The sequence below is a fragment of the Myodes glareolus genome, chromosome 8, assembly GCF_982192425.1.
Source record: "Myodes glareolus chromosome 8, mMyoGla1.1, whole genome shotgun sequence".
NCBI lineage: Eukaryota > Metazoa > Chordata > Mammalia > Rodentia > Cricetidae > Myodes > Myodes glareolus.
The window spans coordinates 48,698,987-48,721,874 of record NC_142033.1 but is presented as its reverse complement, the minus strand read 5'-3'; the positions used below and the strand labels follow the sequence as shown (position 1 = coordinate 48,721,874).

The window sequence follows — 22,888 nt, the reverse complement described above, 5'->3', positions numbered from 1 at the left end:
AGGTGTACCTATTCCAGGGACCACAGCTGAGCTCAAACTTCGAAAACTCTTTCCATGTAGAATTGGTTTTAGACAAATAACTTGTCACATGTTTCTTATTTGGGGAAATGGGAACAATGCGTACTAGTTTCTTTTCTTCATACCAAAAAAAAAAAAAAAGCTCCCACTTTATGGCAGGAACTGAAGAGTCAACTCCTATAAATTAACATACAGGTTTTCTGTTTGTACAAAACTGTCCTTACTGGTTTTAGGGATAAATGTGCGCCACTCATAATGACAGCTGAGCTATTTATCTCAACGAAGGTGGGTGTGCTAAATATAATTGGCACATGGTCAATGTTCAAAGGTCATATGTCAATGTCCAAAAGGCATACCAGATGTTTGGTGTATATTTAGACATTTTCTTCATTATCATGAACAGGGACTGGAGGAATGACAAAGGCTTTTTCATCATTAAGTCATTTAGATTAAATAAAATGTTCATTTATGATATAATAAGCCCAAGGAATCACTATCTATAAATTTGTAGGTTAGTATTGTTTTAAATAAAAGAATAACATTAGTAAGGCGAAAAATGATGTACAACATCACTGGATATAATATTAGCTACAAAGAAGTAAATTAGACAGGCAATCACAATTACATTGTTATTTAAAGTGCTTAAAATTTCAAGAATAATTAGGGCTGACATTTCTTTTATGCTGATAACCAGTGGTTTGCAGCAAACAACAACATTTTAATCCATGAATGCTTGGCTATCTAAGACATTTTATTTTTGTGGCAGTTTTATGTCCAGTATCTTTTAAAATCCAGTCATAAAAATACATTTACTGGCTGGGAATTTGTAGTTAGTGTTATCTTTTAACAGATAGATAGATAGATAGACAGACAGACAGACAGACAGACAGATAGATAGATAGATAGATGATAGATGATAGATAGAAAAATAAGTACTGCCAGAATTTCAGTAACACTGAACATTTTAAAATAACTGTCAGGGGTGGGAGAAGATACATTTCTCATACAAATTCATTTTTTAAGGTTCCTCTAACTTAGCTTAAAATAACCTAATTAAATATGATGGTAGTAGCTTTGTGAATTAGTCTGGAAAGAATTCCATTTCAGAGGAAGAAGAAAATATATGTGGATCATTTTAGTTACCTACAAGACAGCAAATTTAATTATATCTTGCCTAGCAGGAAGGGTTCATAATGCTACATCTTTCTGGTTGGTAGCCTTGGGGTTAAGTATTCAATATTATCATCATTATTTGTGAATCACTATCTTGCTAGAACTTTTATTTTATGTTTCCAAAACAAAAGCATGTGAGATGCTGACTGTTTTAGAATATGTCATGGCAAGTGTCTGGACTCACTGTAAGGGGATATTTTATCTCACTGTTTCCTCAAGCTCATGAATAATGTATAGCTGGTCACACTTCTCAGATCGTCTTAGACCGAATCTTGAACCTGACTGCAATTGTAAATGCATTTAATCATAGTCAATCCCCATGTGTTCTTTAGAAGCCGTGTAGGTTTATCATGGAGAGATAATTAGTCCTCATTTTGAATGGACAACATTTTAAATAGCTAAATGACATTCTTTAATGTATCCTAAAGGGTAAATGAATCCCTGAGTGTTTTCATAGCTTTTATGCAGAGAAGCAACTTCTACTTGACACTTAGTTGAAGACAAGTTCATGTCAAGATGTTGTTTTCTCTTTAAATTCATTCTCTTCTACTTAAGCTCTGTGTTACTGAGCATAGTTAACATGCAAAGCAGGAACCTGCTTCTTAACTTTCCCCCTCGTTGGAAGGTGATTGACTGCATATTCACTAGAACTCTTTCTTTGCTACTTTCTATTCTGTTAAGGTTCTTTACATCAAATTCCATTTTCAAAATGCTAAAGCACTCATAGAGTTCACCTAAGGAATGTACTAAAGACAAACATTCTACTTAATTTCTTCAATTTTACCATCTTTTTCTTTCCAAATGCAACAAAATGGAATTGAGATTTAAGTTGTAAAAAGTATGATCTTAAGTTGCACAAAATAGTAATTATACAAAAATTGTTTCTTTGGAGGAAATGAGAGATTATATATGGTTAAATAGATGACAGAGTACTAATGATTATTTATAGTCTTTGTTATTATATATCTGCAAGTAACAAAAGATTAAGTTTTCATTAACTTTGAGCAGCTAGTAATTACAGCAATACAATGTAAACTGTCAGAAAAGTCATTAATATATGGAGGACTAATCTTCTAAATTAAATTATAATTCTTCTTCTATGCAATTTGTAATATGCATTGTTAACATTTATTAATTAAATCACTAAAAATAAGCAACTTTACAGATATTTTTCTGTCATTAAATTTTCTAGGTCTATTTTAAACAAATGTATTGGTCCCTACAAATTATATCACAAAGACATATACCTGTGATCATTCATTTGTCAATACTATTATTTCTCCAAAGTGTCTAGATAAATTCAAAATTTTAAAATATTCGCCTCTTTCTTCAATTTTGTCCAAGAAAGAGAAGATTGAGTAAAACATATGTTTTAGTGACATAGACTAAATATCCATCCAAATACACAATATGTGGGAAGAGGATACAGGAAAGGGGAGAAAGCATTAGTTTCTGTAATAGCAGATCACATGTTCAGTGCCACTATATTAAGATCTTAATGCCGTGTGCTTCACATTTCCTTGCTCCTTCATCAAAAAATTCCATTGGCTGGTAAGTGGCACAATGTGAACTCACGTCATATCCCTGTGTGCTTGCCACACTAACTCACTTGATTAGTATGATTCCTAATACTCTCTAGAAAGCTTTGTGAGACGTGTTTCCTTGTTTGTGTTCCATTACAAAACCTGGTAAGTAATGCAGACATGTAATTGAAGGCACCAGTCCCATTTTCTCTCATTATTTTTTGGTATTTGTAGCTTTTCTCCATTCTTACAGAACATATTTTAGCTTCATGATTAGTGAAGATACATCCTTGAAAAACTAAACTTTTGAACATTATCAAATAATTTGTTTCTTTTAGGGAGTCCAGTTCAAACCATGTCTTATATGTCTTTTCTTTTACAAAGGTTATGTAATGCGTACTTCCCAATTCAACCAGCTCAACTGTGTTCAGCATGTCTTACGTAGCCTCATACTTTGCTAGAAGTCGCATTATTCTTTTCTTCTTCTGTTTGTTAAAACATGCACTTCTTTCATATCCAATTCGCCAAGAGACTTGACATTGTCCAAATTCAGTCATCATAATACATTGTAGTTTACACACATGACTTTTGTTTTTATGGAATGACAAGAATTCAGAACCTCATAAATTTCTGACTTGTGGAATTTAATTTAAACATATACCATGAAGATGAAACTTTCTCTTGGATACACCTGACTGTAATAAAAGAACAAGATGGAAAATATTTACCAATATTATAATTTTGTCTCCTTATTTTGACTTGGATTGAAAGTTCTTGAAGTTCAGATGTACCTCAAAGACAACTGAGGTACATCTGGAAGAGAAGAGTTTGAGTGAAAAAAGTTGAATTTAAGCAATTATATCTCATGTTTATGCTGGCACTGGAAGCTCCCATATTCACTTGTCTCCTTCTCACTTCTTCATCTCTTCAATGTCAAAACTTTCAAGCTAAGACATTAGCTATAATCTGTTTTCACCACTCTATTTGATAGGCAGAAATGATGAGGAGCTTTGGCCACATGAAGAACAATGTAGAACTTCATTTCAACTCTAAAAATATAACTGTATTTTTAATATTTATAACCTAAGTTTATGTATGTTTCATTTTTGTGTTATTCATCAAAATGTTGTAAAGTGGTAAGGAGCCAGATCTGAAGGCAGATTGTCGGAGTTTGTAGCCACCTTCCAACACTCAGCAGATGCAAGCTTGTGGGTAATTGACTCATTTCCTCTTTGCTTTCATTTCCTCATCTGTGACTGTAGGTGATAAACAATGAGTCACCTGTAGAGTTTTCAGAATCAGTCCTGACAAATCAGTATTTCCTGTACACAGGGATAAACATACTGAAAGAGTTTTGGGAACCCCAGTAGTGGAGTCTGTACTTGAGGAGATTGTAAACTGCGTATCAGTTGTGTTCAATAAAAGTTGACCACTTTCTGTTCCATACTCCCTGGTGGGATTTTCTCTGAGTTCCTGTGTCTTGCCACATGTCTGAAATCCAGTAGCCACTGGCGTATTTGCAGAGTAGCAAAAGCTGACAAGTTGGAAGGCAGAACTTGCCAGTGGTTTCCTTCTGATATTCTTCAGCACTCACAGAGTATAAGCCAATGGTTAAGACAGTGCACATAAATTTGAAGTGGGCCATTTAAATGAAAACTTGCAAAACATGTGCTTTGGTGAGTGTTTGGATTGCTACCATACTTGCAGCTTTGTCTTTTGTTATTGTTGTTCTTTCTGATAGGATTGGTGTGTTTGAATTTCAAGAGATACATTGGCCAATCCCCAAAAATGTATGAAAATGAAATCCCCCCCACAAGCCTGTCGTCTTCTTTGCTGAAGTGCTGCAGAATAGCCAGTGAAGCTAATTCATTGCACACATGGGAAAATCTGTTTACACCATGAGACCTATTTTCTTATGTGAGGCCAACTGCTGGCAAACTCAAAAATGAAAACATTGGCAAAAACAAAAAAATGCACACAAACACAAAAAGACTTAAATAAAAGCATGTACAGCAGATGGCAAAGATGAATAGTTGATCGTCACTGTCTGCTAGCCCCACTGTACAGCCTTGAATTGTTGCAGTACCATAATTTTGCCATGATTATCTATGAAATTATGTTGACTATTAAGCTCTGATTCATGCTTTTCCTAAATCATATGCAGGAGAGATGACACACTAATTGTACTCTTGAATATTTTATACTATGAATTTGTTAAGCATAGACAAGTTTTGCCAAAGAAAAAGCCCAAAAATATATAATTTGACATTGTTACAGATTACTACTTAGGCATAAAAAAGGCAGTGCAATTAGACATCTTTAAATGTGTTCTCCTTCTCACTGTCTATGTACCTTTAAGAAGGCACAGGAAATCGTCTCTTTCTAAGGGTTCTGTTGCCATCCGGCTGACTGAAGTAAACCAAAGTCTATCAGTGGATTTCAGTGGATTGTGTAAAATCTCACTACAATTACACACAATGCTAGATCAGTGGATTTCAGTGGATTATGTGAAATCTCACTACAATACACACAATGCTAGGAAATTTTCATCTAAGGAATTAATTATCAATTCAGAATGTCTCAAGGTAGGAAGTGTATTTACAATAGACATCCTGAAATGACTATTGAGCATGTAAATGACTCTTACTTTTGGAGCTGCCTGAGTTATTTTTTAATGAAAAGTTAGTCTCTGAAGTACAACTTTAAATAATAGCTAAAAGGAAAATTTCAAATGCAGGAAGCATTGTGTCCATATTAAAATATATTGGATTGTACTAAATGTCATATAATATCATACACTTAATTTTAAAATATCCAAGATTACATATTGCTATTACATGTAGTCAATTCTCTCTCTCTCTCTCTTTTTCTGTGTGTGTGTGTGTGTGTGTGTGTGTATGATATAAAGAATAGAACCTAGTCATGTATACCTAAGAAAATACTTTACAACTGTATAACACACTACGTTTTGATATGATTTAAGTGAAATAAACTAGGAACTTTGGGCTTTTCCATGTGGTCTATAACCATAAGTTCATATAGAATCAAGTGCACACATACACACATTTGGGTACACACATAAAAAGTTTAAGTAAAATCATTACAAAACAGCATAAACTCTATCTAAAGCTGGTTATACTTCTTTCTACAGATTTAAAACCAACTCTTTGTGGGTTATGATGTTCACTATGAAAAACAGATCTAAAAATCTGTCTATGATCCATCAAGTTGTTCCCACAGAGCGAAAGAAATTTATCCAAAGTAATAAAGATGGTGCATTGTTGATACTACACTTAACTGTGTTAAGTGTTTAGCTTTGTAGTAAATTCTGTTTCCCTGGTTTATCCTTAACAGAAATGCACAACTGTCAGTAAGCAGTCTCGATGACACTGACATAGCTACTGAAAAATAAGAACCTAAAACGTACTTAACAAGTTAATTCATGCTTATGTGTAGCCTTGAGAACACAGATAGGATTTTCCAATTGGTCTCTCTTGTAGGACCCCCTACCAATGTCCCAAATAACCCTGAACCCTCTTGGCTGAGTAGCAAATCTGAACTGTACAGTTGCAAATATATCTGTTGCTGTTTCCACCCAATCATATTGTTCCTTTGGAACAGGAATCTTACCCAGGGTGATTTCATATATAAAACAGACCCTTTAAGAGGTTGTTAGGTGGGAGTGAGTGGAGAAGTTCATCCAAGTCAACCCATTTCATTCTAACAAGAAAAAGTCTCTTTGATTCACAATATGGCCAATGGCACTTCACTGAGGATGAGCCCATGTCATGATTACGGTTCTTCCTAGGACCACCATGAAAACACATAACATAAACTCTATCCCTTACATGACCCTTATTTTTTACTAGATGCTTACTGAGCATGGAACTAGCCTGACGACAGCACCCAGGGTGGCACAGTTACATGATCCATTATGCCCATAGGGAATTATACTTTACAAATGAAGTCACATGAATATTGACAGATTTCAGTACACTGTGTTAAATGATATGATGAAGACAGGACAAAAACAAAAGAGTCAGAATGGAAATTATGTTAGCCAGAACAAAACCCCGAGAAAATAACTTGGAGCTGTATATTAATGCTTCATGAGAGGTAAGATATGGAAGAAAAAAACTCATTAATGTCATGAAGTTATTAAAAGACACCGGGTTTATAGAAATGACATCATCGGATCTATCTGCTGCGGTGGTGGATGGGAACACAAATGAAAGAAAAAAAGATGAAAAGTTAGAATCCAGATCCAGTAGGGCCATCTGTGCTCAGTCTGGGGTTTCTAATGAAGCTTATGGAAGAGGTGTTAAAAGGGAGAAAGAGATATTTTACTCTAATTATTGTTCTTAAATGATCCCAAAGTCACACAAGTTCTATAAATGTCACACATACTGAGCTGTACTACCTGCTTCTCTACAACTTAGCGGCAATGTGAATTTCTTTTCTAATTTTAAGAATCATGCTACCCAATTTTAGAACGGCTTAGTTATCACTGCTAAGAATCCCAGCAGCAAATATAACTAAAGTGTTAGGAAGGAAACCTTCAAGGTTACCCTTGAAAAGTTAGTTGCTTGCATATTATTGGTCAGCATGAAATTTGACTATGTTAATTGATCCATTGAAAATAATACAGGCAACTAAAGAACAGAGCAAAGTTGACGTTTTTAAGGTTCTTAACTAGATTTTAAAACTTTAAGGTTACATGAATCAACATCCATATAATTTAAGTCAGTTTTCCCCTCCATTTTGGTCAGGTGGTGAAATATGAGCTTTTTTTTCTTTTCTCTTCTTACAAGAGAAGCAATATAAATAGGTACAGGTTCCTGTGTCCTCTATGAAAGTTATCACAACTTAAAAGTCTTTTAAGGTCTCAAGACAGTGGAAATCCTTTCTATTAGAATCAAGTAGATCAGGAGCTTTACACAAAAGTTAGAAGGTTGAAATGATTCTTTTTTTTTCTGTACTCAAGAAGATTATTTCTGTGTCTTTGTTAGTTCCTAGAGTATTCCCATGTTGCTTGGTTTGCCGTCTTAACCCCTATCATCAGCAGAAAGAGTGGCAGGTGGACTCCTCATAATTTTACTCTGACATAATCTTTTACCCCCTCCTTCCTCTCAAAGCCTTACCCCATGGTTATAATTTGGGTAATTGAACAATCCAATCCAATTTCTCATCTCTGTGCCTCTATATTACCAATTTTAAGTTTTTTTTTTAATCTTGTTTCCCATTCATTATGTTACCTGGCTTAGTCACAGGTTCCAGGAATCTTGCTGTCAACAATTGTGGATGTGAGTATTTTGCCTAACTCAGAAGGATTGCTAGAGGGCACATGCACTGGAGTTTGCAATAAACCCACACAACTTAGCAGGGTGAACTGAAAACATTAGAGTGTGCCCAGAGCTGTCGTCTTCTCTTTTCAAAGGCTTCAAAAAGGTGCAGCAATGCTATTCTAGCACGCTCAAAAGAAATAGGAAGTAAATAAAAGAAAACATTTCAACGAGAAGCAAAAAAATCAATGGAGCAAACTAATCTAGGGCTGCCTCATTGATTTCCACCCCTACCTTTAGCTGCTCATTGAGTTTTGTTAGCTGGTCAGCCGAGGTCATTTCTTCCCTTTCCCTTTGATTTCCTTACTGGGCTGGCCGAGCTCTTCAACATTCTTGGTCCTAATCATGATTGCCATTTGTAGTGTCAGCCGATCAACCTATTGACCAGAGTCAGGAGCCAGCATTCTAAGTGTTCTAAAAATCTCCCCACAAGTATTTACACAGGGCCTACCGGGAGTCTCAGAACTCCATCTCTCGACAGTATGTCAGAACTCACTTTTTCCTGGAAACTTTCTCAATGGTTGAAATCTCTTTCTCTCTAATTACAACCTCTAATGGAATCTCTCACAAATAGCCTGTTTTTACAGAAGAATTTCTAGCCAGATAAGCTTGTCTGTGTGTTTGGGGAAACAGTCCAATAAACAACACAAAGCAAAATGTTTGAGAGTATACCTGGGTAAAGCCCACAGGAATTAGAATAATTTTATGGATATTTCAAGGTCACTATATGAAAAAGGAAAATGATTCCGCATCATGGATTTTGCTAGTTTAAAAATTAAATTATTGAATACAAATTGCTATGATTTGCCCCTGTCCAAAATTAGTCTTACGACATTACAATTCTATTCTATATGTTTTTTTTAATTTTTTTCTATGATGTATTTTACACTTCTGCAAAAAAATGTTGAAAAAAAACCAATTGAATTCTTTAATGTTATAGCCACTATTTCATCTCAATATAGTCACAAAGGCCAAAATATCTTAAATCAATATTTAGCAAAAATTACATTTATTTAGTTTCTGTATATTTAATAGAACCTTACCATTGTTATTCTCTGACTTCTTTTTTTGAAAGAATTTTTCCCTCCTTCTGCTCTTCTCCTGGTCCTTGGGAGCTCAGTCCTCGGGGACTCAGTCCGTTGCTCTGATGAGGGTCTCTGTCTCTATCTCATCGCCGGACGAAGAGTCTATGGTGATATTCGAGATAATCATCAGTATGATAGTGGGCCAAGGTCAGTTCAGGCACCCTCTCCTCTGCTGCCCAAGGACCTAGCTGGGGACAATCCCGTGGACACCTGGGATCCCCTCCAGAGCCAAATCTGCTGCCAGCCCTAAAAAGGCTCCGTTAATGTAGATATCTTCTTCCCTGCTTCTATGGGAGGGAGATGCATCCCTCTTCCATCTCCACCCTCCCACTCCCCCAAGCTCTCCCCAGACTTGGTCTCCCTTCTCTCTCCCCCTCTCCCCTTCCCCCACCCTACCCCCATCCCTAGGCTACCAACTTTTGCCTGGCGATCTTGTTTGCTTCCAATTTCCAGGAGGATCTATGTATGTTTTTCTTTGGGTTGACATTGTTATTTGGCTTCTCGAGAAGCCTAGAGACTTGCGAACTATAGGCTTAATGTCCTTTGTTTATGACTAGAGTCCACTAATGAGTGAGTACATACGATATTCATCTTTTTGGGACTGGGTTATCTCACTCAGGATAGTGTTTTCTATTTCCATCCATTTGCATGCAAAGTTCAAGATGTCATTGTTTTTTATGACTGACTAGTACTCTAATGTGTATACATTCCACACTTTCTTTATTCATTCTTCCATTGAGGGGAATCTAGGTTGTTTCCAGGTTCTGGCTATTACAAATAATGCTGCTATGAACATAGTTAAACAAATGCTTTTGTAGTATGATATTCTCTGACTTCTTCAAAAATATTTTGCAATGATGAAGGGAAAATAGAAAAAACAATATCTACGGCATGATTCTTTTTCAGTTTTCTTTCTTTTTACACATTTACTTATACAATACAATAATATAACAGTCTAGTGCAGTGTATTGTTTTGGAATCAAAGATAAGATTCCCACTGCCTTTAAGTATGGAACCCAGCAATATTCTTATAGCAACAGAATCTCTAAGTGCTATAAATCTTTATTCTTAAATTTTTAAGTTTAGGTTTTATTTACTGCTGAGTATACATTCTGCAGCTTCCTGGCCAGCAATAAGCAATTGACTAACCATCAGACTATAGAATAATGAGGAAAATGGTTATGACAGCAGATGTCATAAAACTCAGTTGTCTTAAAACTCAGAAATTTCAGGCTTGGCTATTAGTATAAAGTGATTATAAATTGATACTTACTAATCTTTTAGTACCACCCAAGTGACAATTTCTAAACAGCCATTATAATGGAGCTAAAATAATTAAAAAAAGCCAACAACCTGTAAAATTTTTTATATAACCATTACTGGCTTTGTTTAAAATTCCATTTTAACAAGAATGTATTTTGCTTTTCTGGGATAAGTGACTGATAGTACAAGACTCTTATTAGAAGCAAACGATCGAGTTTGATTTTTGGAAAGAAAGTTTTCAGCTTGATAAACACATCCCAAAGCACTAATACTCTGCTAAATTAAAACTCACAAATTAAAATTTTAACCTAATCAATTCTATTTTTTTAATCTCTTTGTATTTTTAAAAAATCTTTTCTTACTCAGAGACAGTTGCTACAGATAATTTCAATTATTTGAAACTACGCTCTGAATTGTTATGACTTTTTTAACATTTGATTTTAATTCCAGTGGGTTGGGGAGAACTAAGTGCCAATGTACAACTTTTTTTGCCCATCTATTATGATGTGGGATATAAATTGGTACTCTGACTTGTGATTTCTGAGCTGCAACTACTGTATGTAAGATTATATCTTCATGTTAGAGGAGGGAAAACTCTTAGTTTACAACAGATGAATGAAGTCCATAAATCCTCAAGTAAATGAATTCCAGAAAGAATCCAAGAGATTGGAAGGAAAATCACAAGAGTGGAAAAATACACATATAAAATGATGGCCCCAAACTGTGTCTGCTCTCAGTGGGAGAAGGCAGTGGGAGCTGGTGAGATAAATGTCCTGTTTCCTTCATGGGTTTCAGAGCTTCAGTCCATCTGCAGAACTTTTGTCTACCCTTACTCTCTGCTTTATCGCCTGATGCTCTGCTACCTCTGATTTGGCCTGGATGAAGAGAGGATTCAAACAGAAGCCTTATCTGATGTTCGTTAACTGATCATGCCCAAGCTGTCACCGCATTATTTTCTGCTACTATGCTGTTTTCATGTGCCAACCAGCAGCTTCATATTTGTGTTGTTTCAGCAAGAATGCCTGAGATGAGTGTGTGGAGCCATGGCTGTGTGAAGTGAAGCTCCATTCAGAATGACAGAGCTCTAAACCTCAGGGCAGTAAATGCTTCTTGCAATACATTCAATTGCCATTTAACTGAGCCTAGCCTAAGGTACAAAGAAAAGTTGCTGATGCTTTCAAACATTTTTAGACATTTTAATATTGTCTAGACATGTCAGCACTGAATGGAAACACTCCAAGGTATAGCACAGTGAATTTCTGTAATTAAAGCAGCCAAGTTCGGAACAGTTTATGAGCGAGCCCTCTGTTTGAACTTCTTAATTAAATGTGATTATATCTCTGAACATTTTCTCTGAAAACAATGTATCTGAAGTAATAATGGCCAAATTTTATCTGTGAAGGAAACATGAATGAAGAAGAAAGCATTGCTTCCAGATCCCAGGCTCTCACTTGGGAGCAGTGAACATGTTATAGGCAGCATGGTTGGTTCATCTGTGCTCCTTATTTATGTGATCTAGTTCTGCCTCTCCCCCACCCCCACCTTTCACCTCCAAACAAACAAGTTAGTGCTTCAAACAGCACAGACTTCCTGATGCTCCTGATTCAGGAGTTGGCATCTCTGTTTGCCTATTGGATTTTGCCCGGCTAGCCTATTAGCTACCCTGAGCCACTTCACTGCCCTGGGGATGGGTTTACTGAGACAGCTTTGACAGCCAGAATTCTTTCTCCAGTGGCAATCATCTTTAGAGAGGACAGATGAGACTTTCTTTTCCAGTGGTGGCCCCAGAACTCTTGGAGCAGTTGCAAATGCTGCCAGGCCTCTAGAAGGGATGCTGGGGATAGCACAGCATCTTTTTTTGCTTTCAATTGTCAGTACCACCCTGGTTTCAGAAGCCACACCTTTGTAGTGGGAACTATTATGAGACATTAAAGAGGTGCGTACAGAGAGATTAGAGGAGTAGATGGGCTTTAATGTCTCATTTGACCCAATCATGTACATTTATCAGAAAGTCAGCAGAGCTTAGGGTGAGTAGCCTTTCTGTCTTATCCCTTTGATAGCAGAAAGGCACACTGTGTTTTAGGTGTTAGTCCTGTTTTCATGGTCTTGGCCATAATTATAACCTCTGAGTCTTAGGTTCATTTGTTGCTTATTTGACAAATTTTTAAGTTAATGATGATCTACATTGTGCTTTCCAAACTAAGAACAGCAGTCAGCCTTCTAAAAACCCAGTAGTTTAGGATCAGGTTTAAAGGCAGTGACAGCCATTGAGGTGAGGTGTGTATTGCAAAGAAAGCTCCATTTTACTATTCGTACTTATTTTTTGAACAACCAGAGCGAGAAATGCATACATTTTCAGAGAAGAACTGGCAGGTTTAAATCTCAGGTGGGTAGATGAACTAAGGTTTTTAAGCTTGGTAGTAGGCACCTTCACCTGCTAAGCCATTTTGCTGGTCTCACTTGTTTAAATAATTGAGCATAGTATAACATCGTCTAATTGCCTGATTTCAGTAAAATTTAAAGATGCTTTTAGAAGAACATAGCATTTTTAATGTCTGGAACTCAAGAACAAGATGTCTTTAAAACTAGAAAAAAAGAGGGAAAAGTGTCAACACATTTTTCTGTGAAAGAAGAAAGTACATTTCCCTTTCACAAAGTTTTGCAAAGAATATACAGAAACTTGATTTTAAAGATCAAAGTGGAGTATTGTCATGAATGTTTGAAATGTAAAACACTGAGGAACAATCCATTTATCTCATGGGTTGTGCAAATTAAGTAATTTGTAAGTAAAACAAATAAATGATATGCACAGTTTAAAAATAAAACCCCACTAGGAAGGTTTCAAAGCCCAGCACAACCAAGGCCAGTTGGACTGCGACTGAACGAGCATGTGATCCAACCAGATTCTCTGAATGTGGCCGGATTCTCTGAATGTGGCTGGCCTGGAGTCTTTCTGAGAAGCCATTGACAATGACACTGGGACTAGTTTCCTCTGCATATACTGGATTTTTGGGATCCAGTCTGTTTGGATACTCACCTGCCTGGACCTGGAGGGACGGGGGAGGAACTTGAACTTCCCACAGGGCAGGAAACCCTGACTGCCCTTAGGGACAAAGAGGGAGGAGGAGAGGGAGGGTGGGAGTGGGAGGCCGTTGGGACGAGGGGCGTAAATGGAAACTTTTTATAATTTAATAAAATTACTTTCAAAAAAAAAAAATACCAGCACAACATCTGCATGCTTTCACTAGTGAATGGTATGAGCAGTGTGTCCTTAGTCCCTGTCAAGGACCTGAAATACAGTTGCCAGAATTCTGACAAGAAGCATCATCACATACACCAACTTCCACCTGCAAAACCATCTACAATTGAACGAAGGAGTCCTCTGTGCTCTTCAAGAATAATGATGGGTCAAATGCTATAGGCAGGCATCTGGAGACACTAAGTGACTCTGTAAATCTTAGTTTTATCGTTGTTTCTAAATGTTCTACATATTATTTACCTGCTTTGCTTTTTTATTTTTTTTTAATGAAATTAATACAGAACTTCCTCTTTTCCCTTTCCTCCTCCATCTCTTCCAATATATCCTTTGATTCTTAGACTCATGGTGCCTATTTCCTTAAATGTTGTTATGTGTGTGTGTGTGTGTGTGTCTGTGTGTATATATTTACATGTATATGTGTATATATTTACATATATGCATATATCTACCTATATATCTATATCGATATGTGTTTGTGTGTATGCGTATGCACAATCTGTATAATGTTATTGGTGTGCCCATGAATTCAGGGCTGAGTATTTGCTAATGTACAAATGATTTGGGTGCTCTTCGTTGGGGAAGAGTAGTTCCTCTGTTCTTAGCATTAATTACCTCTAGTTCTTTGTGTGGCATTGAGGCACTATGAGATTTCCCCCTTCCGCACTATTCACCTCCATTGGAGTACGTCATTCTTGTTGATGTAGTTAAAGCAGCACCTTGAAGTCTCTGCCTGTGATCCCATACTTCCTCCCTTCCTAGTAAGAATAAAAATCCTTTTGGAGAAAGAGTTTGACTTGTTACATTAGTGTATGATTTTTCCCTACTTTAGGAGATTTACAGCTTTTTTAAAAAAGAGTTTTAAGCCTTTCTTTGTACTAGGTAGTAAGCTGTATGTGGCATCAGTTTTCTGTGCTATTTAGATACTTCTCTTTTCTTTGGAGTCTTTCTCTTTGGGGGTTGGGTAGCAACAATAGACCTCTAAATAACTCCTCTATTATATTTTAGAAAGAAGCAATGCGGTAAAATGGAGAAGCCACCCTACACTAAAAGTCAGAACACTTCCCCTCTGGCCTCAATATTCTATAGGTTTGATTCGTTACTGCATCTGCCCTCCTTGGTCTCCAGTTGAGGGGATAAGGAAATGGAGACTACAGGAATGTACTTCCCATATTCCAAACTACTCCAGGATTCTTTTCTATTGTAATGGCTTGAACCTGTGTTTTTGAGCAGGAAGTTAATTTTATGAAAGGACTTTAGTTTTCCAAACCAATGCAATCTCTCTAGTAAGTTTTATAATTCATTTAAAATGGAGAGTTTCACAAGTATTGTTAAGCAGGAGAGGACTTATTGAATACCGTATCTATTTTGGTTCTCCTTAATATTTCATAAGAATTAGGATTTGAGCTCAAAAAAGTGAAGCATTTTCCACCAAGGCTAAAGCCCTCAGTTTGGTTCCTAAGATCCACATCACAGGAGGAGAGAACCTACTTCTCCATGTTGTCCACTGATATGAGGAAGCATTCCATAATGTGCACATTTGTATAGACATAAATTCATACACGCACACACACTAAATAAATAAATATGCAGAAAAAAGAGTAGGGAAAATATAAAATTCCAAGACCTCTAAACAACTGCTTTATCTTGAAATCATATTTAGAGAATATTATGTTTCCAAATGGGATATTTTACGTGTCTATTAATGTATTACATGCTAACAAGATTTGTATTAGCTGTTTTCCATCTTTACTGTGTTGAAAATAATTAGAATAATACTGCATTAAAGATATAATAACTTTCAGATGTTAAAAAATGCATTTTTGCTATATGGTAGTGGCACTTGCCTTTAACCCCAACACTCAGGATTCAGAGACAGAAAAGCTTAGAAGCTTGACATCAACCTGGTCAACAGGGAGAGTTCTAGGAAACCCTGTCTCAAAAAGCAAAATACTTCTTTTAAAGACTAAAAGGAGGTAATAGTTATAGAAAGGTGACCCCCATAATCCTACAGGATATTTTAAAAGTCTTTTATGGAAGAAAGAATTAATCTCAATGATTTTCAATGTTTCCATGTAATTTTTTAAAATAATAATAATAATAATAATAATAATAATATATGCCTGTATCATTGAAACAAGAAAAACATATAATCACAGAGAACTACTATTCCACTCATCAATTCCCTTAATAAATTGCTTCATAATACAAATTGCATGGATTAATCATTGGCATTGCTTTTGAAGACTTATTTCAGTCATCAGGACGGAAAGTTTTGATTGCTCCTGATGACTCCCTTATAGTTGTTCTTGATTATTTTCTAAATTTGATGCCAAACACTGCAACATGTCTCAGCCAATTAGGCTTGTCAACTGCACTGTGGTCCCCAATCATGTGCTTGACTTTGGAAATGACAGGAGGTTCTTATTAGAAGGAGTGCTTTTTGGATCGAGAAGTGGCAGCTTGCAAATAGACTGAAATAGACTGCAGTAGGGGAAATGTACAATGCCTGTCATTAAAAATGGTAAGAAGGAAACATTCTTAGTAGGAAATACTCTAGATTGTGAAGTAAGGACAGAGGGGAAGACTGAATACTTTATGAGTAGATGATTAGAAAATGAATCAAATGTAAAGGAATAAAATCCTTTAGTACTTACAATTTACCAAAGTAATAAAAAGAGTGGTTGGAACATCAGCATACTTGTTCAGTCTCTTCTAAATACATCTCAAAAAAAAAAACCAAAAAACCAAAACAAAACAGAGCAGTCAGTTTAAAACCAGAAATAAAGATTTCTACAAAGCAGTTCGCTACAGAGCCCATTATGTAAGTAAAGAAACAGGATGAAATGATAGAAAACAATTCTGTGTCATTTCAACCGAGAATAACTACCTCTTCCATGAAGGTATGTCCTGTTTCAGTAACTAAGTGCCAGTGTTCTTCTGTGTGCTGGATAAATACTATAAGGAGAAAAAGAGCTTTGAATTTCTGAAAGATACGAGGAAAATAAATGCTTGGAGTGAAAAATAGAGATGATCAGATTATTTTTCTATTCAAAGTATGTATGTCAATCAAGATAGGTTTTATATCTTCACCAATTTCATATTCCCTATGTAATTCAAATGGATTACAAAAATCATATAAAAAAACATTGACTTTTGTTTTATTTTTTAAGAGATGATGCAGCAAACGGGTTCAGAATTTAAAAAGTAATGAAGGTATGCGTGTGTGTGTTTGTGTGTGTGGTAGTATGTGGTGTGGTGTGCGTGTGTGGTGGTGGTATGTGGTGTGCCTGCATGTTATAATTGTGTTCACTTGTGTGCCTGGTATCCATGAAGACCAGAAGAGGGCATCAGATTCCTGAGAACTGGAGTTACAATTTGTGAGTTACTGGGTGGATGCTAGAAACAGAATCCAAGTCTTCTAAAGGGTAGCCAGTGCTCTTAACTGATAACCAGTCTCTCTAACCTACCCACCTTTACTTCATTGGACTCTTAAAGAATTTATGTACCCAGAATTCAACTTGTAGTGTGAATACTTTCAATGAATATCTGTCAGTAATCCATCTATAAAGGAAAATAATATAAACAAATGATTGAATAGTTATGGCATCTTATAAAATAAAACTTAAAAATGCTGAGAATCATATAAACACCTTTGTCATTTTAAACCTAAAGTATGTGGGATTATGAATATTCAACTATTTATAAGTGTACATGTTGGAGTCAGAATTGGTTTATTTTTAAGTTCAATTATAATAAGTCAATGCCCATTATGATATTCATTGAGGTGATATCATATTGTGCTTCTATGAGTAATAAATTAAACTATGAAATGCATTAAACTAAAACCTACAAGTTATTGTTTCAGAATCTGCTGTGGTAGAGCAAGTTTCTCTCTCTTTATCTCTCTAAAAATTAGCAAAAGTCATTAAGTAGATTTTTAATTCAAGAAAGTATATAATTTTATCCATGCATACTATAACTGCAATATTTAATCGCAATATCCCTAAGAACTCTGTAAAAATGACTTAGGTGTTGGGAAATGAAACACATTTTCCATTCCTTTGATAAACAACATTAATTAGAAACATACGCCCTTCCATTGATCATTTCTGAATGTAACCACACTTATTCAATACATTATATTCCAGATTTCCATTCAGCAAGCTCACTTGTAAATGTATTTCCAAGTAACACACAGGCACTGTCTTCCCACACACATTAGGTCGTCTGTCATGGTGGTAGGGGATGGAGGGTGATGGGATTGGACTTGGGGTGCTATTGCTAATGTGCTCACACCTGTAACCTGTTTGTACTTTGCTTTTGAACTTAGTATCATTTAATGTACTGTCAGTATAGGTTTTACTTCTCAGTCACCTTTGTGGCTTAGAATATATTTTAAGTATAAGGTTCTGCCTATTTGTGTATCTATGGATAATGCATAAGTGAATCCAATTGACAACAGCAGACTATTTATAGGAGAACTTATAGATACAGAAAATTATGTTTTAGGATTTAATAATTTTTCTTGTTTACGTGGAAAATTAAAATCCATTGAAATATATATTCACTTAGCACTCGAGAATATCTGCATGCCTCTGCACTATACCAAATGAATATATAACTGCTTATTTTACATACACAAATTACCATTTCTCCATTTCTCTCTTCCATAGTACTTATTTTTTTTTTTTGCAAAACCTTATCTTTACTATACATGAAATAAGTACTGTTCTCTGGAGCAATGAGTTGCAGGCTCATATGCCGCAGGAAACCCTCTAGATGCATGTCTAACACTGGTGTTTTTTTCTTCTTGTTTTTCAGATTCAAGGCCTCTTCCGGATGTAGCTCTGACTGGCAAGTGCACCCGTGAATGTGATGAGTATGGCCACTCAGACTCCTGCTGGATGCCAGTGCGCACTTCCCCTGAGAGGAAGAAGAGCCAGCCCAAACTCTCCACTTTCATGCCTGTCGATGAACGAGGAAGCCAGGAAAAGCTGGCCAATGGCGAAGCTGCCATCATGGGTGATCGCAACAGAAACCTCCTGAACAAAAAGTTGACCTCATCCTACGAGACCTTCAGTGCAGCTAGTTTCAGCAAAAGTGAGGAAGCCAACCCTGAGGATATTCCTTTAACAAAAACAGGGGAATATAAGCCATCTCCTGTCAACACTCTCACTAGAAGAGAAGTTTACCTGTAGGCTGTCAAGGAGCGACAGCAAAGTTCTTTTCATGTATGAGGAGAGTTAAGGGCAAAACCATTACAAAGTAAAACCATTTAATCACAAGGAGGGGGCTACCAAAGAGACAAAGCTTTCCTGCCACTTTCGCCTCCAAATCAGGCCTTTAGTGATATTGTTTGCCTGATAACGATGTACAAAGTAGAATCCATTCTTGTCACTTGCATGTCTACACCCTTCACTGAGCCCCAACATCCACTCTCTTTTTCCTACCCCTCCCCAAATAACAACAACAAAAAAAGATGATTGCAAGTTCTTTTCATGGTAACAAGTATGATTAGCAGAACACAGCACACCCTCATTATCCCCAATCTGAAGCATGATTTTGGTCACTTTGAGTTATTTGAGTGTCATCTGACCGACTAAGAAATGCAGGACCGGTGAAAATATACTTCAGACATGAGATTAACAATTTATTATTGTGACAGTCAGCCCTTTGGAATTAATAATAATCCCTTTAATGGTGCAGTCTTTATATAGGGGACCTTTTTGAAAAAGTTGATAAGGAAGACTACAGCTTTAATAATTAAACAAAAATTAAGAGCAAAGTAAAACTCAGTGGGAGAATGCAGTCCCAAGATGCCATATGTTATTATTATTTTCAGGTCAAGGGCATTCACTTCTTTTCCATACATTCACAGATTATACTCACCCAGTCTTGACACATCAATTACATGAATTATGACTTGCAAAATATGTTTTGGAATAGAATCACTAATGAATGAACTTGAACTATTATGTCATTATGAGGCCAAAGATCACACGACAGATCAGGGATGTAATGAGGTTGATTTGGTCTTGACATAGAAATCCACTAAACAACAGAAGCAACGGTATCCATTTAGACACAGATACACTCAGATATTAACCTGTTTTATATTAACTCTTTTCCCAGGAAAAAGTCTCATTTGAAAATGCATTTTAGTTGAATGCTCAAAAAAATAAAGAACTAATGAATCACAAGTTTAGTATGATAGGCAACTGATCAAAGCCCAAGTCTAGTCTCATATGATACTGTCAGGGAAGGTTCTACTTTTTAAAGTCATATTGATGCATAGTGAGATATGGAAAGACACACTGGAATTTGATTTTAGGAGGTCTCCTATTGTCATTTTAGGATCCCAGCTTTTCTTGATGATCCTATTGTCCTTTCTAAATTATTGCGTTTTTTCACTTGGTCAGAACAGAAGTGCATTAATTTCTAATTCTGTGCAATACAGAAACATTTTGAGACAACATTTAAGTAATATAACCCCTTGATTGACTTTGATTAGAATATTATTTGATATGCACCTTAAACAATCTCTACACAAGAAAGACTGAGTCCTGGACAGTAATATTTATCACACTATATGCATCTCAAATTTGTAAAATATGTAGATTTGTCAAGGGATACAGAATATGCAGATTTTGAGATCTTTGCTCTATGCAAGATGATTTTTAAAAACTGAAATTTGAGCTGGGACATTCGGAAGAAAGTGACAATCCGTGGAAAGAAAAGGGGATGCCAGGTAAAGAGGACAAATGTTCTCATCACGGAATGTTGGTACCTTGGTAAAGGCATAGCCTTGATGACTTTCTACAAAACTGTAGAGACACTGTAGCTTTGGGTAGTTTCATGCTTTGCAGAAATTCTTAGACTCTAAGGTGAAGAAACCTAGGCTATAGGTTCATAATTCACAGTAGGTCATCAAAACACTTTGTCTTTGAGGGATATTTCTCTGGTGGATCTTTTGGGATCATTTCCTTATGCTCTTTCTTAAGTGGAATTTTCCTTTTGATGTTAGTTTATGTATAATAGGTAGAATGAAACAAGATGTAATTGAGATTAAAAAACATTGGACTAAAATATCAATAATTGAACATGCTTATGTTTGGTTATGATTTACACTATGGAAAGATTAAATTTTAGAACTTTGTTAGAAAACTGCATTCAAGCAGTTCTGCCTTGTATAATCTGTAAGTACCTATTAAGACAAAATACTTCTAAAGATACTTATGAAAATGTATACATATTTTTCTTGCACGTGACAAAGGAAATAGTTGCATAACACTGATGTTCAACACTTTTTTATATGCATATTTCTTTCTTTCATGGGACACTTGAAGCTACTAGATAGCTCATTTCACTCTTAAATCCTTTGGTTGTCTATTAAGCTAATACAGGTCACACTGGACCTACAGATTTATTCAATCCACATTCCACAATGATGTTTGCACCACATGCCAGGCAGCCATGTCATTGTCATTTAACGTGTGAACCTCTCTTTAGAACTAAAATGGATGTGAAAGAATAAAACTCAGTGTACTGTAAGTATTTGAAGTAATTCTAGTAGAATTAGTTATCATAACATGTTTATTATATAATGAGCTGGCATGACACAGAAATATATTTTGTGTTTGTATGACTTTTATTTTGAATAGGTTAAATCTGGTGCCACTCCATATATAGAGTGCTTTTGAAAAAAAAATAAAAACAAAAAAATAAATAAATGAGTGAATGCAAAATAAGCAACTGTGCCTTTTATACCTCTTGTTATGGTAAAAAACAAACAAACAAACAAAGGGTTGTTGGGTTTGGATATTGAGGGGAAAGGGGCTATTCCCAACTTTTTTGATCCTGTATATTTATCCATGTTTATTTTCTGAGAATAAATAATATATTAAAAATTTGCCTTCTGACAAACTCGGATAATAGACCAGTCTTAAATATTGTTCATTCATAAGATAGGATTCAGGCATTAATATGGGGCTGCTTAAATCTCACTGGACAATGAAATCATTGGTTTTACAATCACATAGGAAAGTGTTATCAGGGGTGAAATGAGTCCATTTTGCAAGGTAGAATGTTGATTTAGAAATCTTATTTTTTCATTTTTTTAGGTGTTCTTTAATTTTTGGTTGTATAGTATATAAACTCTCCTTGTTTTCTGTACACAAACTCTCAAGTGGACTTCTGCATGATTATACATTAGGACACACTTACAAATTGAGTAACTGTAAAAACGTATGTGTATTTAAATGTCTGCAGCATCTGTTTAAAGTCAACTGCTCTGTCTGAATCTCCAGATACTATTGTTGTCTGATTTTTTGACTGGCCTGTTGTCTGAGTTTTAAAAACAAAGGAGGCATTATTTTTATGAGAGGAAGAACTAAGGTGGAACACAGGATGTGTGCCTGAAAGGCTACCCTGGGGAGGCCGGGTTAGAGGAAAATAAAAAGGAAACACACAGGCCAGAGAGAAATTGCCAGGAATCAAACAGCCATCTTGAAACAGTTGGGAGAAATCTTAAGACCTATGACATTTCAAATGATAGGTTATGTTGATCATAAATAAATAGCTGCATCCTTAAGATAATAAATAAAAAGGAGAAAAGTTCAACAGGAATATGAGGAAGCTTGTGGGTGGTGTGTGTGAGACATCTGGATGCAGCGCCATTCGTTCAGCTACCTAGGGTTTACTTTCAGACTACTTGTCTTACGTTTTAAAGCACTTGCATTCCGTGTGGTACGATCTGTTTGTAATGTTAATCACTGACTATTGTTCTGCTACTTGGATGTTGATAGTGAAGCAGAGAACAATTAATCATCATTGACTATGTCACTATGCACGCGACTTTGCTAAACATGGCGAAATGTATTAAACACTCGTCCAACTATTTATGAAATCCTTTACATAATTTAATTTGCTTTTGTACAGTTTTATGTAAATAAATTGCTTGTCATTTTTGTCTTTACAAATTAAAATATAACATGATCAAATGGTTTCACCTTTGTAAGTGTGCTTCTCTGTTGACTCGTAATTCCATTTTGACTGGCAAAAAAGTGAATGACTAGCTGTGTCGTTTTGATTTAATATGGATTGCTTTCTGCTAGCTTTAGGTAAAGCAAGTCAGATGATGAGATGATAATTGAACCCTGTGTCAGGCAGGGACTCTCGACAGGTGTCAGACACGGAAGTATACCATTAAGAAGTAAGAATAAAACT

At 35.8% G+C, this 22,888-nt stretch overlaps 1 protein-coding gene across 7 annotated transcripts in view; it reads left to right on the top strand.

The window, feature by feature from the left end:
- Pcdh7 (protocadherin 7) overlaps positions 1 to 22,668 on the top strand; it is a 404,659-nt gene extending 381,991 nt beyond the window's left edge. For 4 of the 7 annotated variants that reach the window (XM_085691885.2, XM_087909034.1, XM_048415091.3 and 1 more), the window contains one exon: positions 18,485 to 22,668. In XM_085691885.2, coding sequence (XP_085548011.2) covers positions 18,485 to 18,861 — 377 coding nt within the window. In that variant the 3' untranslated portion in view covers positions 18,862 to 22,668. The remainder of the gene's footprint in view (positions 1 to 18,484) is intronic. The other 3 variants (XM_087909036.1, XM_087909035.1, XM_085691888.2) reach the window with 2 other exon arrangements.
- Positions 22,669 to 22,888: the final 220 nt, after the last annotated feature.